General features: G+C 45.3%; 2 protein-coding genes across 2 annotated transcripts; one reads left to right on the forward strand and one right to left on the reverse strand.

The window, feature by feature from the left end:
• Positions 1–3,941: 3,941 nt before the first annotated feature.
• On the reverse strand, positions 3,942–4,877 carry LOC125379180 (foot protein 1 variant 1-like). Its single transcript, XM_048395397.1, has one exon. The coding sequence runs from the start codon at positions 4,875–4,877 to the stop codon at positions 3,942–3,944; it is 936 nt and encodes a 311-aa protein (XP_048251354.1).
• A 2,104-nt stretch (positions 4,878–6,981) lies between these two features.
• Positions 6,982–7,911, forward strand: LOC125379181. The gene is made up of 2 exons (XM_048395398.1): positions 6,982–7,671; positions 7,756–7,911. Exons 1-2 carry the CDS (start codon positions 6,982–6,984, stop codon positions 7,909–7,911), a joined length of 846 nt encoding a protein of 281 aa, XP_048251355.1.
• The last annotated feature ends 6,170 nt before the right edge of the window (positions 7,912–14,081 follow it).

A 14,081-nucleotide genomic window follows, 5' to 3' on the forward strand; every position in this document is an offset into this window, starting at 1 on the left:
ATTGGTAAAGCCACAGGTCGATTTTACCTTATCTAATCGAAAGAAATCTTACACCAATCAACTACAATATGAAAAGAATATAATCAGTTAAGAAGCGAATGTGATACTTCTATCTATTTCTACCGATGGATCAAAGGGTGGGTATGCTGTCGCCAGCGCCACTGTCATTGGATCCAGAACTTTATCAACGAGATCACCTGTTAACTCATCCATTTTTACAACTGAATCAAAGTCCATTTTAACTGCTCTAGAATATATAAATAAACAGTCTTAACATAAGGAATTCATTATTTTTTCAGACTCGCTGTCCTGGCTTCGGGCAATAAAAAATACTTTGTGTCAACATCCAGTTTTACGTGACATAATTGAATTACACAATTATCTTGCTACTGGCCAATATGACATCGTCTTTTGTTGTTTGCCTGATGCTGATGCTTAGGCAGCACTCAACAAATCTGTGACCCCACTTCTTAAACCCTACAGTAACTATAAACCTGTATATGAATTTTTCAAAATTGTACCAAGCAGAATGTAATAAGACATGCTCACACTATTATCAATTTACGCCTTATAGGGTGGTGGTTGTGGTGGTTCGTGATCTACTGTATTGATGAAATCTGCAAAGAAATAACCATGATGTTAGATTAATATTAACAAAATTATACCAATATGTGATAAACAAAATTTTATTTATTGAAATTATCAGTCAAAAATGGCAGGCACATTATAAAGACAAGCTGTCAATGGTTGCGTGCATTCAATGTCAGAAACCAACTCTCCCGAGGAACATTGACAGTTGCACTCATACACTTGAGTATTACCCATTAAAGAGTGTCTGAGAGCGAGACCGAGAGAGTGGGGAGGGCGTCTTAATCAGTCAGGCCAAGGTTTGTTTTCTGTTTCATGTTCCACTTTATTCTTCGTCGTATCCTTTCATGAATCTCATTGTTATTTTCACGAGAGTCCTCAAGTGAAAAACATCACGAGACCATAGGCATACGCCAGTAACATGAAACGGGACATGGTCTGAAGGATCCAGAGCTAAAAGGCAACTGAATGTGTCAGTCCTGAGTCGTGAATGGTTTTGACCCTATATGCAGGAAGAGATCGAGTGAGAGGTGGTCTTCATGTTCTCAAAGCTGTTCTTTCTATTAAAATCTTTACTGTTCCCAGCTTTGTATTTATATTTGGTGTATTATGTGAGGCATATTTATGAGCCGTATTATGCTTGAAGCATAATCAATCATTTTAAGAGATTTGAACTATGTACTTACTACAGTTACAGCAATTGCACATGGTTATCCCTCGACCAACTGCTTGTTTGTCCATTTTGTTGCATTGCTTCCGACAGAAGTAAATAAGGAAGCCAATTCCAGCAAATATAGCAAGACTCACAAACACAATAGCCATCTTGGCGTTTCTGGAAGAATGATTAAATGCATACTTAAAATAGACACTAGAACTTTTTATATGTTTATTAAGGGTGAAGTATAAGACAAACTCAATTACTTTGCTCGTGCTATAATGATCTTGTATCTGAAACACACACCATAACAGATTTAGGACATACCCGTTGCCGATACTGCATTCTCCATTAAGGACACCTTCTTTAACTCCAAAAAGGCAATAGTCGTGTGCAGGGGCTATAACAGATGAGTTGGTATGTAGTTCACATAATGACTTGACGTAAACTCCTCACAATGAAGTACCAGGTACTTTTGCGCATCTTTCCCGTAACGCTAAGAAAGCAGAAACATGACACACACGGCAACGATTATCCTCAGAAACAGATTTCACTGGCAATATAGTCAAAATAGCAGTGACAGTTATATGAATGGAACAGCTTTTCTTAAAAGGGGGGGTTCACAAGTAAGATCTATTTATTGTCTTAGGTGGTAATTTATACAGAAATAATGATTTTTTTTCGAAATAAAAAGGGGGGGGGGGGGGGGTATCCTCCCATGGCATGTCCATCCTGCCCTACCGGTCGCACCTGCTGCTGCCATGATTTGCATACAGTTGTAAGTGTTTGTTGCCTGACGCTCCACTGCAGTATAAACGACCTTTACCGTGGCGTTGCAAAATCATTTCTTTTCACATGATGACTGAAAGAGACGCGCGTGCACATGAAAGCTAAAGTGTAACAATGAGTTGTTCTATTGAGCTAAGCACACACCTGTGTCTCGATGCACAGATAATATGTCGAATTGTGAGTACGATAGAGGTGGGGACGTCAATATCCCGTGCTGCACGAATGTTTGGCAAATCAAAAAGTGTCATTTCTCGACTGGGGGACAAGAACCGTCTTAACGTCAGTGAACTGACAGATGAAAATGCCAGATCACATCGTGCCCAGATTATTTCCAATGAAAAGGCATACGGACATTGGACTGGCCCTTTAAGTCCCCTGACATGTTCCCAATAGATTATATCTGGGGAATGTCCTCTGGCGGAGAGTGTTGTCCAGATTGGGGTAGCTCTTCAGACAGAATAGTGCCATCAAAGTGCCGTGCATGTGTCGCCCAACATGGGGTACATCATCTGCATTACCCATTGAAGGTGACTTGCATGACGTCCAGCGCATGGACCTCTTCGAAACCTGCAGCTGTGTCCAAGAGTTTTATGGGGACTCAAAAGTCAGAAGCCTCAAAACTACATTGAGATCCCATGCAACATTCGTCTTCTTGCTAGGAACACCTTGATACCCGCTCACTTGAATCAATGCCCTTTGCAGATTAACCACCAGTGCAGAGCACATACCAAGATAAGTTAAAACATACGAGGGGCGTTCAATAAGTTTTCCAACTTCAATACAAGACCAAGTTGTAGAATATCTTTTGCACTTTTATTTTTCAATATAATCTCCATTCACCTCAATACACTTTTTCCATTTGGCCTTCAAGCTTTTAATACCACTTTTATAGAAATCCGCAGATTGGCCCTCTAACCACGCATCTGTGGAAGCCTTTATGTCCTCGTCATCCTGGAAGCGTTTTCCACGTAGGGCAGATTTCATTTGCCGGAACAGGAAATAGTCACTGGAGGCTCAGTCTGGACTGTACTGTTAAATCATCCACCCTTAAACTAGAACTGGTCACCTCGAAGTCAATATACTGTGTTTGAGTGGTGTTTTCATGTGTCTAACTGCGGCATGTTATCTCAGATGACTAGCACAAAAATTCAGCAATAGTATGGACAAGTACAAGCAGCCATACACAAACGCACGTACATGTATGTATCAAATCTAGCAGATATCTGAAGTGCATGGATCTCATACTGATGTAAGTAGCCGATCATTTGAAAAAAAACATTGTCCCTGAAAATTCCTCCACAAAATCATGATGCTTCAGACTTTTGAAATAAAAAGAAAATGCCGGCCACAAGAAAACATTGCGGCATATCATGTGCTACCAATACAGGATGTAGTCCAAACAGGGGGTGGCGTATCACGTTGTGTCCATGTAGGAGGCGGCATACCAGGCACTGTCCATGTAGGAGGCGGCATACCAGGTGCTGTCCATGTAGGAGGCAGCATACCACGCACTGCCCATGTAGGAGGCAGAATACCACGCACTGTCCATGTAGGAGGCAGCATACCACGCACTGTCCATGTAGGAAGCGGCATACCAGGTGTTGTCAACGAAGGAGGCGGCAAACCAGGTGCTGTCCATGTAGGAGGCGGCATACCGCGCACTGTCCATGTAGGAGGCGGCATACCAGGTGCCGTCCATGTAGGAGGCGGCATACCAGGCACTGCCCATGTAGGATGCGGCAAACCAGGTGCTGTCCACGAAGGAGGCGGCATACCAAGCACTGTCCTTTTGGGAGGCGCCATACCAGGTCCTGTCCATGTAGCAGGCGGCAAACCATGCACTGTCCTTTTCGGAGGCGCCATACCAGGTGCTGTCCACGAAGGAGGCGGCATACCAAGCACTGTCCTTTTAGGAGGCGCCATACCAGGTGCTGCCCATGTAGGAGGCGGCATACCAGGTGTTGTCCATACAGGAGGCGGCATACCAGGTGCTGTCCATAGAGGAGTTTGCATACCAGGTGTTGTCGATACAGGAGTTTGCATACCAGGTGCTGTCCATACAGGAGGCGGCATACCATGCACTGTCCTTTTGGGAGGCGCCATACCAGGTGCTGTCCACGAAGGAGGCGGCATACCAATCACTGTCCTTTTGGGAGGCGGCATACCAAGCACTGTCCAAGAAGGAGGCGACATACCAGGTGCTGTCCATGTAGGAGGCGACATACCCGGTGCTGTCCATGTCCATGTAGGAGGTGGAATAACAAGCACTGTCCATGTAGGAAGCGGCATACCACGCACTGCCCATGTAGGAGGCGGCATACCAGGTGCTGGCCATACAGGAAGTGGCATACCAGGTACTGTCCATACAGGAGGTGGCATACCAGGTGTTGTCCATACAGGAGTTTGCATACCAGGTGCTGTCCATACAGGAGGCGGCATACCAGGTGCTCTCCATAGAGGAGTTTGCATACCAAGTGTTGTCCATACAGGAGTTTGCATACCAGGTGCTGTCCATACAGGAGGCGGCATACCAGGTGCTCTCCATAGAGGAGTTTGCATAACATGTGCTGTCCATACAGGAGGCGGCATACCAGGTGCTGTCCATACAGGAGTTTGCATACCAGGTGCTGTCCATACAGGAGGCGGCATACCAGGTGCTCTCCATAGAGGAGTTTGCATACCAAGTGTTGTCCATACAGGATAAGGCATACCATGTGATGTCCATACAGGAGGCGGCATACCATGTGCTTCCCATGTAGGAGGCGGCATACCAGGTGCTGTCCATACAGGAGTTTGCATAACATGTGCTGTCCATACAGGAGATGGCATACCAGGTGCTGTCCATACAGGAATCGGAATATCAGGTGCTGTCCATACAGGAGTTTGCATAACATGTGCTGTCCATACAGGAGATGGCATACCAGGTGCTTTCCATACAGGAAGCGGCATACCAGGTGCTGTCCATACAGGAGGCGGCATACCAGGTGTTGTCCATACAGGAGATGGCATACCAGGTGTTGTCCATACAAGAGTTTGCATACCTGGTACTGTCCATACAGGAGGTGGCATACCAGGTGTTGTCCATACAGGAGGTGGCATACCAGGTGTTGTCCATACAGGAGATGGCATACCAGGTGTTGTCCATACAGGAGGTGGCATACCAGGTGCTGTCCATACAGGAGATGGCATACCAGGTGCTTTCCATACAGGAGATGGCATACCAGGTGCTTTCCATACAGGAAGCGGCATACCAGGTGTTGTCCATACAGGAGATGGCATACCAGGTGTTGTCCATACAAGAGTTTGCATACCTGGTACTGTCCATACAGGAGGTGGCATACCAGGTGTTGTCCATACAGGAGATGGCATACCAGGTGTTGTCCATACAGGAGATGGCATACCAGGTGTTGTCCATACAAGAGTTTGCATACCAGGTGCTGTCCATACAGGAGGCGGCATACCAGGTGTTGTCCATACAGGAGATGGCATACCAGGTGTTGTCCATACAGGAGATGGCATACCAGGTGTTGTCCATACAAGAGTTTGCATACCTGGTACTGTCCATACAGGAGGTGGCATACCAGGTGTTGTCCATACAGGAAGCGGCATACCAGGTGTTGTCCATACAGGAGATGGCATACCAGGTGTTGTCCATACAAGAGTTTGCATACCAGGTGCTGTCCATACAGGAGGCGGCATACCAGGTGTTGTCCATACAGGAGATGGCATACCAGGTGTTGTCCATACAAGAGTTTGCATACCTGGTACTGTCCATACAGGAGGTGGCATACCAGGTGTTGTCCATACAGGAGGTGGCATACCAGGTGTTGTCCATACAGGAGATGGCATACCAGGTGTTGTCCATACAGGAGGTGGCATACCAGGTGCTGTCCATACAGGAGATGGCATACCAGGTGCTTTCCATACAGGAGGTGGCATACCAGGTGCTGTCCATACAGGAGGCGGCATACCAGGTGCTGTCCATACAGGAGATGGCATACCAGGTGCTGTCCATAGAGGAGGTGGCATACCAGGTGTTGTCCATACAAGAGTTTGCATACCTGGTACTGTCCATACAGGAGGTGGCATACCAGGTGTTGTCCATACAGGAGGTGGCATACCAGGTGTTGTCCATACAGGAGTTTGCATACCAGGTTCTGTCCATACAGGAGGTGGAATACCAGGTGCTCTCCATAGAGGAGTTTGCATACCAAGTGTTGTCCATACAGGATAAGGCATACCAGGTGCTGTCAATGCAGGTGATGGCATACCAGGTGCTGTACATACAGGTGATGGCATACCAGGTGCCGTCCATACAGGAGGCGACATACCAGGTGTTGTCCATACAGGAATTTGCATACCAGGTGTTGTCCATACAGGAGGTGGCATACCAGGTGTTGTCCATACAGGAAGCGGCATACCTGGTGCTGTCCACACAGGAGATGGCATACCAGGTGTTGTCCATACAGGAGGCGACATACCAGATGCTGTCCATACAGGAGGCGACATACCAGGTGTTGTCCATACAGGAATTTGCATACCAGGTGTTGTCCATACAGGAGGTGGCATACCAGGTGTTGTCCATACAGGAGTTTGCATACCAGGTTCTGTCCATACAGGAGGTGGAATACCAGGTGCTCTCCATAGAGGAGTTTGCATACCAAGTGTTGTCCATACAGGAGTTTGCATACCATGTGATGTCCATACAGGAGGCGGCATACCATGTGCTTCCCATGTAGGAGGCGGCATACCAGGTGCTGTCCATACAGGAGGTGGCATACCAGGTGCTGTCCATACAGGAGTTTGCATACCAGGTGCTGTCCATACAGGATAAGGCATACCATGTGATGTCCATACAGAAGGCATACCATGTGCTTCCCATGTAGGAGGCGGCATACCAGGTGCTGTCCATACAGGAGTTTGCATAACATGTGCTGTCCATACAGGAGATGGCATACCAGGTGCTGTCCATACAGGAATCGGAATATCAGGTGCTGTCCATACAGGAAGCGGCATACCAGGTGCTGTCCATACAGGATGTGGCATACCAGGTGCTTTCCATACATGTGATGGCATACCAGGTGCTGTCCATACAGGAGTTTGCATACCAGGTGCTGTCAATACAGGAGGTGGCATACCAGGTGCTCTCCATACAGAAAGCGCCTTACCTGGTGCTGTCCATACAGGAGATGGCATACCAGGTGCTGTCCATACAGGAGGTGGCATACCAGGTGTTGTCCATACAAGAGTTTGCATACCTGGTACTGTCCATACAGGAGGTGGCATACCAGGTGCTGTCCATACAGGAGGTGGCATACCAGGTGCTGTCCATACAGGAGGTGGCATACCAGGTGCTGTCCATACAGGAGGTGGCATACCAGGCGCTGTCCATACAGGAGGTGGCATACCAGGTGCTGTCCATACAGGAGGTGGCATACCAGGTGCTGTCCATACAGAAGGTGGCATACCAGGTGCTGTCCATACAGGAGATGGCATACCAGGTGCTGTCCATACAGGAAGCGGAATATCAGGTGCTGTCCATACAGGAGGTGGCATACCAGGTGCTGTCCATACAGGATATGGCATACCAGGTGCTGTCCATACAGGAGTTTGCATACCTGGTGCTGTCCATACAGGAGGTGACATACCAGGTGCTGTCTATACAGGTGTCATACCAGTTGCTGTCCATACAGGAAGCGTCATACTAGGTGCTGTCCATACAGGAGATTGCATACCAGGTGCTGTCCATACAGGAGTTTGCATACCAGGTGCTGTCCATACAGGAATTTGCATATCAGGTGCTGTCCATACAGGAGGTGGAATATCAGGTGTTGTCCATACAGGAGGCGGCATACCAGGTGCTGTACATACAGGAGTAGGCATACAAGGTGCTCTCCATACAGGAGTTGGCATACCAGGTGGTATCCATGAAGGAAGCGGAATATCAGGTGCTGTCCATACAGGAAGCGGCATACCAGGCGCTGTCCATACAGGAGGTGGCATACCAGGTGCTTTCCATACAGGAGGTGGCATACCAGGCGCTGTCCATACAGGAGGTGGCATACCAGGCACTGTCCATACAGGAGGTGACATACCAGGTACTGTCCCTACAGGAGGCGGCATATCAGGTGCTGTCCACACAGGAGGTGGCATACCAGGTGCTGTCCATACAGGAGGCGGCATACCAGGTGCTGTCCATACAGGAGATGGCATCCCAGGTGCTGTCCATACAGGAGTTTGCATACCAGGTGCCGTCCATACAGGAGGCGGCATACCAGGTGCTGTCCATACAGGAGATGGCATACCAGGTGCTGTCCATACAGGAGGCGGCATGCCAGGTGTTTTCCATACAGGAGGTGGCATATCAGGCGCTGTCCATACAGGAGGTGGCATACCAGGTGCTTTCCATACAGGAGGTGGCATACCAGGCGCTGTCCATACAGGAGGTGGCATACCAGGCACTGTCCATACAGGAGGTGACATACCAGGTACTGTCCATGAAGGAGGCGGTATTCAAGGTCCTTTCCATACAGGATGTTGCATATCAGGTGCTGTCCATACAGGAGGCGGCATACCAGGTTCTGTCCATACAGGAGTTTGCATACCAGGCGTTGTCCATACAGGAGGCGGCATACCAGGTGCTGTCCATACAGGAGGTGGCATACCAGGTGCTCTCCATGAAGGAGGTGGCATACCAGGCGCTGTCCATACAGGAGGTGGCATACCAGGTGCTGTCCATACAGGAGGTGACATACCAGGTGCTGTCACTACAGGAGGCGGCATATCAGGTGCTGCCCATACAGGAGGCGGCATACCAGGTACTGTCCATGAAGGAGGTGGCATACCAGGTGCTGTCCATACAGGAGGTGACAAACCAGGTGCTGTCAATACAGGAGGTGGCATATCAGGTGCTGCCCATACAGGAGGCGGCATACCAGGTACTGTCCATGATGAAGGTGGCATACCAGGTGCTGTCAATACAGGAGGCGGCATATCAGGTGCTGCCCATACAGGAGGCGGCATACCAGGTACTGTCCATGAAGGAGGCGGTATTCAAAGTCCTGTCCATACAGAAGGTGGCATACCAGGTGCTGTACCATGTAGGAGGCGGCATACCAGGTGCTGTCTATACAGGGGGCGGCATACCACGCACTGTCCATGTAGGAGGTGTCATACCGCGCACTGTCCATGTAGGAGGTGGCATACCACGCACTGTCCATGTAGGAGGGGGCATACCGCGCACGGTCCATGTAGGAGGCGGCATACCAGGTGCCGTCCACGTAGGTGGTGGCATACCACGCATTGTCGATGTTGCAGGCGTCATAACAGGTGATGTCCATGTAGGAGGCGGGTTATCAGACGATGCTCATGTAGGTGGCTTTCCAGGTGCTGTCATTCCAGGTCAATATAGGAGGCGCTATACCATGAAGGAAGCGCCATGCCAGGCACTGTTTATATGGGAGGCAGCACACCAATCGATGTCAATATAGGAGGTGGCATACATACATATAGAATACTACACTGATTCTCATCAGATATCATTTTTACGAATGAATGATTTTATTTATTACCTACGTCAAATATATATTTAAGTGTAAATAAATAAAAACTTTCTTCCGTTGACAGACCAAACTGAAACTGGTTGCAAATCTGGTTGCGCATGAATATTGATATAAGCCAAAATATGGGCATTAACAACATGTCCCTGACAACATCAACACTCAAGTTCATATTTTAAGAATTTATTCAAATTATGATAATTCAAGCGTTAGTCCAGATATATCCAGATAGTTCAGACTAGTTCACCATGCTTATTGAAATTTGTGAAAGTGGTGTGTCATGCTCATCCCTGGGGACCCTCGATCTATCGATCGGTTGTAGTACTTTGCAAATGGATATAGCTCGAGTATATACTGTCTGCAGTAGTTCTCTGCATAAGGAATATAGAATGCAAAGCGAATTTGATGCGTGTGACAATCTTGTTTGTAAATGCCTCTCGCTTTCATTAAGAAAAACTATGTCTTGTAAGTACTATACTGTGTATAATGACTGGTGTAGAGAATAAAAGCGACAAAATCATTTCCATATTCATAAGAAATCAGACTCACGAGAATGGTTACCTTGCGTTGGCAGTGATGGAGGAGCTGTTTCCGTGGAGTGGGTCTGACCGCTGACACCTGCAAACGTACATTTTGTTATTCTACAGATAGCGCGTGGGGGTATTTTATGATGTTCAAAACGGTTGTTTTTTCTAAATGTAAAGATGCCGTCAATAAGGTGGGCCAGCTATGCATGAGGTATTTTGATGTTAAGGAAAACATTATTTTTACACTTCCTGGAAATGTGGGGAGAGCATTACCTTCCAATGGTGGTGATGGAGGAGATGTTTCCGTTTGATTGTTCTGACCATAGACACCTTTTGAACATAGTAAAACAAATTAAATAAATGAAATAATGTATTTACACAAATTGGCAACAATTGCAGTTTCCCATGCGCCACCATCCGCTCTGTAACGTCATCGGGGTGCTAATGAACCGTTAAACGAGCACTGATTACATGTCATCCAGTGGTAGAGCGTCGGTTAGTTAACGGTAATTAACGCAGGCTAATTAACGCATTAATTAACCAAGCCGGTGAGACGCGTTCGAGACCCCACAGCGCTAATTGGATCTGAAAAGGTGCACCGGGTAAAGTGCACTACTCCCCACAAATTCCAAATCAATCTTTCTCCAGTATTATCTGAGACAATTTTCTATTTAGAACGAACTCTACTGTAACACTTTATATCGTACGATCCTATGTTTTCGGACGGACATGTTTATCGCCATTTCTCGCGCTATAACGAGCCGTGTGGCGTCATCGAAGTACGAGTGTTGTTCACCTTGGAAAGAAAGATAAGGATGACAAGCCTTTCTCCATACAATGGTTACAGTTTCATGAAGAGGTGACCACAACTTAAGGTTCAAAAACCAAGATCTCTGGAGATTCAAAGAGCAAGAGCGACATCCGAGGAAAATGTATGTCATTATTATAACCGCTTGGAGGAGCTATTGGACATGTATGATCTGAAGGAAAGCCCAGAGCAACTTTACAACGTAGATGACTGTGTTGTCGGTTCCACAGAAGACAACCTTGTTGCAGTGACGTGCCAACGCTCAATCACTACCACAGTTATTGGATGCGGAAATACCATCGGAAATGTCATACCTCCTTTTTTCATCTTCAAAGGGAAACGTATGAACAAGGATTCTGCAAGACTGCCCATCTGGAATGTCTGGCACTGTTAGCGATTCAGGATGGTCCAACAGGGAAATTTTTCAGAGATATCTGGCCGTTCACTTTGACTCATCTAAAGTATTGCATTTCAGTTAGAGTTGTGCGGACCAACTCGTTTTGGTGACCATGCCACAATGAGAAAGAAGAATAAAATTGACCAAAACTGACTGTAACACAATGTAAATAGCTTACAAACTTATTTTCCACGTTGAGAGGATTCTTTAAACTTTTCTTAGAGCTAAGTCCGTACTTCTTCGATATTATATCCAAACTTGGTCACCGTACATTGACTGGAATACCCCGTCGTCCGCCAATAAATCAGGCGTCCGAAAACATATGACGTCACGGATATGGAGGGTTTCCCAGACTTCAGCGATTTGAGTGCGAAACACCAACATTGTAAATACTCGGATGAAGGCCTGTTTTTTTAGATACAGTTGGCATTTATAGGTGAGTGAGATGTTTACAGTTGTTCACATTATTAGCGACAGAACTACGAAAGTTTCTTTAGCGCGAAAACCCATGACACGGGGATACATAGAACTTACCTACCACACAAGACACGATCAAAATGAATACCACAAATTCTTTCAAATAATATCAAACACTGGGAGGGCGTTTTGGGTACTGTGGCATCTATATTTCACTGAAACAATTGATCAATTGAATCCATATCTAGAGATATTATTGTCCAATGAAAAATGTAAATATGACAAGATAAACAACTTAATTCAGTGAACTGAACATGTTTAAACTATCTAAAGATATTGATAAAGCTTGTGAAGCTAGTTGTGTATCAACATTTAACAAATATACAAATACCTACCAGGAATGATAGTTAAAATTGCAGAAGATAAAGATCAAACAGATTACAAATAAGACATACTGTGCAAACTATTTAAACAAGTTCCTATCAGAACTGCACTTGTAAAACTTTCCACTCTCCGCTCTCTGTCCTCTGACAGGCCATTCTTTCAAAAGCATGTACATGACACTTACTTATCATGGAAGACACGATACAGATGATTACCAAAAACCCACTTCTAAGACTATGTTCACTTCCAGAACACTCAAATGCAAGGACGAACACGCCCGTTTTAAATGAGATATCGCATGAAGTTGTTGATGTGTATGTTCGTGACAGAACTATTCTATTTTTACTGATACATCAGAACAGGTGACTGCGCAGGTAAGCTTTCGGGAGAAAAAAGGGAGTGTACAAAAGGCCATTGTCTAGGACATTCAATAATAATCTAATGATCTTTACCTCACAGTGTTCACATTGTGGCCTGCATTGAAGACATATGTAGTTTGCAGTGACATAATTCGGGCTGTAACCATAAGTGGAACATGGGACCTCTGCCAATTTATTTGCTGTTAAAAAATACTCTCAAAAAGGAAGGAATATACCAAGTTTAATTCTTTAATCAAAACATTTGATTTTGCAACTTTATACACCATTATTCCACATGACAAACGAAAAGAAAACCTTCATTTCTTGTTGACTATAGATACAGTTACAAATCTATCTTCGGGGGTGCAGGACATTTTGGAAAAAATGAAAGCAAATGCCATCTGATATTTACTGAGAAAATAATATGTAAAGGGCTCAACCAATGTAAAATTTGGACATTTAGGCAACAAGTAGGCATCCCAATGGGCACAAATTGTGCTATCCTTCTTGCCGTCTGTTTCTTTAGGCATTTGGATCTGAACTTTTGCTAAACTTCGATGATATGATAACTATCACATTGCCAATTCTCTTCCACTGATTTACTCACCTGAACTAGAAATAAAGGAGACATGAAGATTTAGATTAACAAAAGACTCCCCAGCAGAAGACTGTATGACAAGAGGAATGACTTCAACTTTCCAAAAGTCAACTTTCGCTTTATGCTGAGCAATATTCCAGAGGCTGCATCCTCACAGTTTTTGAAATGCAAGGTCTCAGTCAAGCATCTTAGGGTAATCATTTTCAAATTTGATGTATCAGTGACAAAATTCACTATTTTTACTTGTACCATATGCTTTGGGTATTTTTCAGGTAAACAATTGACTTGCCTTTGCAAGTGTTTGTGAAGAGTGAAACCGATTATACTCACTTTATTGCAAACAGCTGGTATCATCAGTGTTCGATAGTGATTCATTAACACACGTGGCACTCACGAAGAGCAACCGCCTTGCGGTGAATGCTAGGTAATGCTAATTGCTTTTCCTCAGTTTCTTCAAGTTGGTTGGTTGGTTGGCTTGTTGTTTGACGCTGTACTCAGCAATATTCCAGCTATATGACGGCGGTCTGTGAATAATCGAGTCAATCCAGTGATTAATATCATGAGCATCAATCCATGCAATTTGGATCAATGATATGCATCAACCAAGTCAGCGAGCCTGACCACCCGATCCCGTAAGTTGCCTTTTACGACAAGCATGCCGTTTCTTTTTTTAACCCTTTGACGTCTTGTACTAAAATGTATTATGACGCTCTGACATTGTGATTGACTTACTGAGGTAGTTCCTAACAGACCTTCTCATGTATTGAGGATATTTTTTGGAATACACCTCTTGTAAACAAACTAAAACAGATGTTCCTGAAAAGCAATTTCAGCACACATACGCTCATATGACCTCTCTTTTAGGGAAACATTTTCATTCTGGGATGGTTTATTAAAGCTAGTAGAAAGTCAAGGCTCCATGCGTGTATATGATCTATTTTGGCTATATGACCAGGATTGTAAATATATATTTTTCCATGTTGTTGAGTTGAAACAATCA

The sequence above is a fragment of the Haliotis rufescens genome, unplaced genomic scaffold (genome assembly GCF_023055435.1).
Source record: "Haliotis rufescens isolate VD_foot unplaced genomic scaffold, xgHalRufe1.0.p SCAF_14, whole genome shotgun sequence".
In the NCBI taxonomy this organism is placed as follows: domain Eukaryota; kingdom Metazoa; phylum Mollusca; class Gastropoda; order Lepetellida; family Haliotidae; genus Haliotis; species Haliotis rufescens.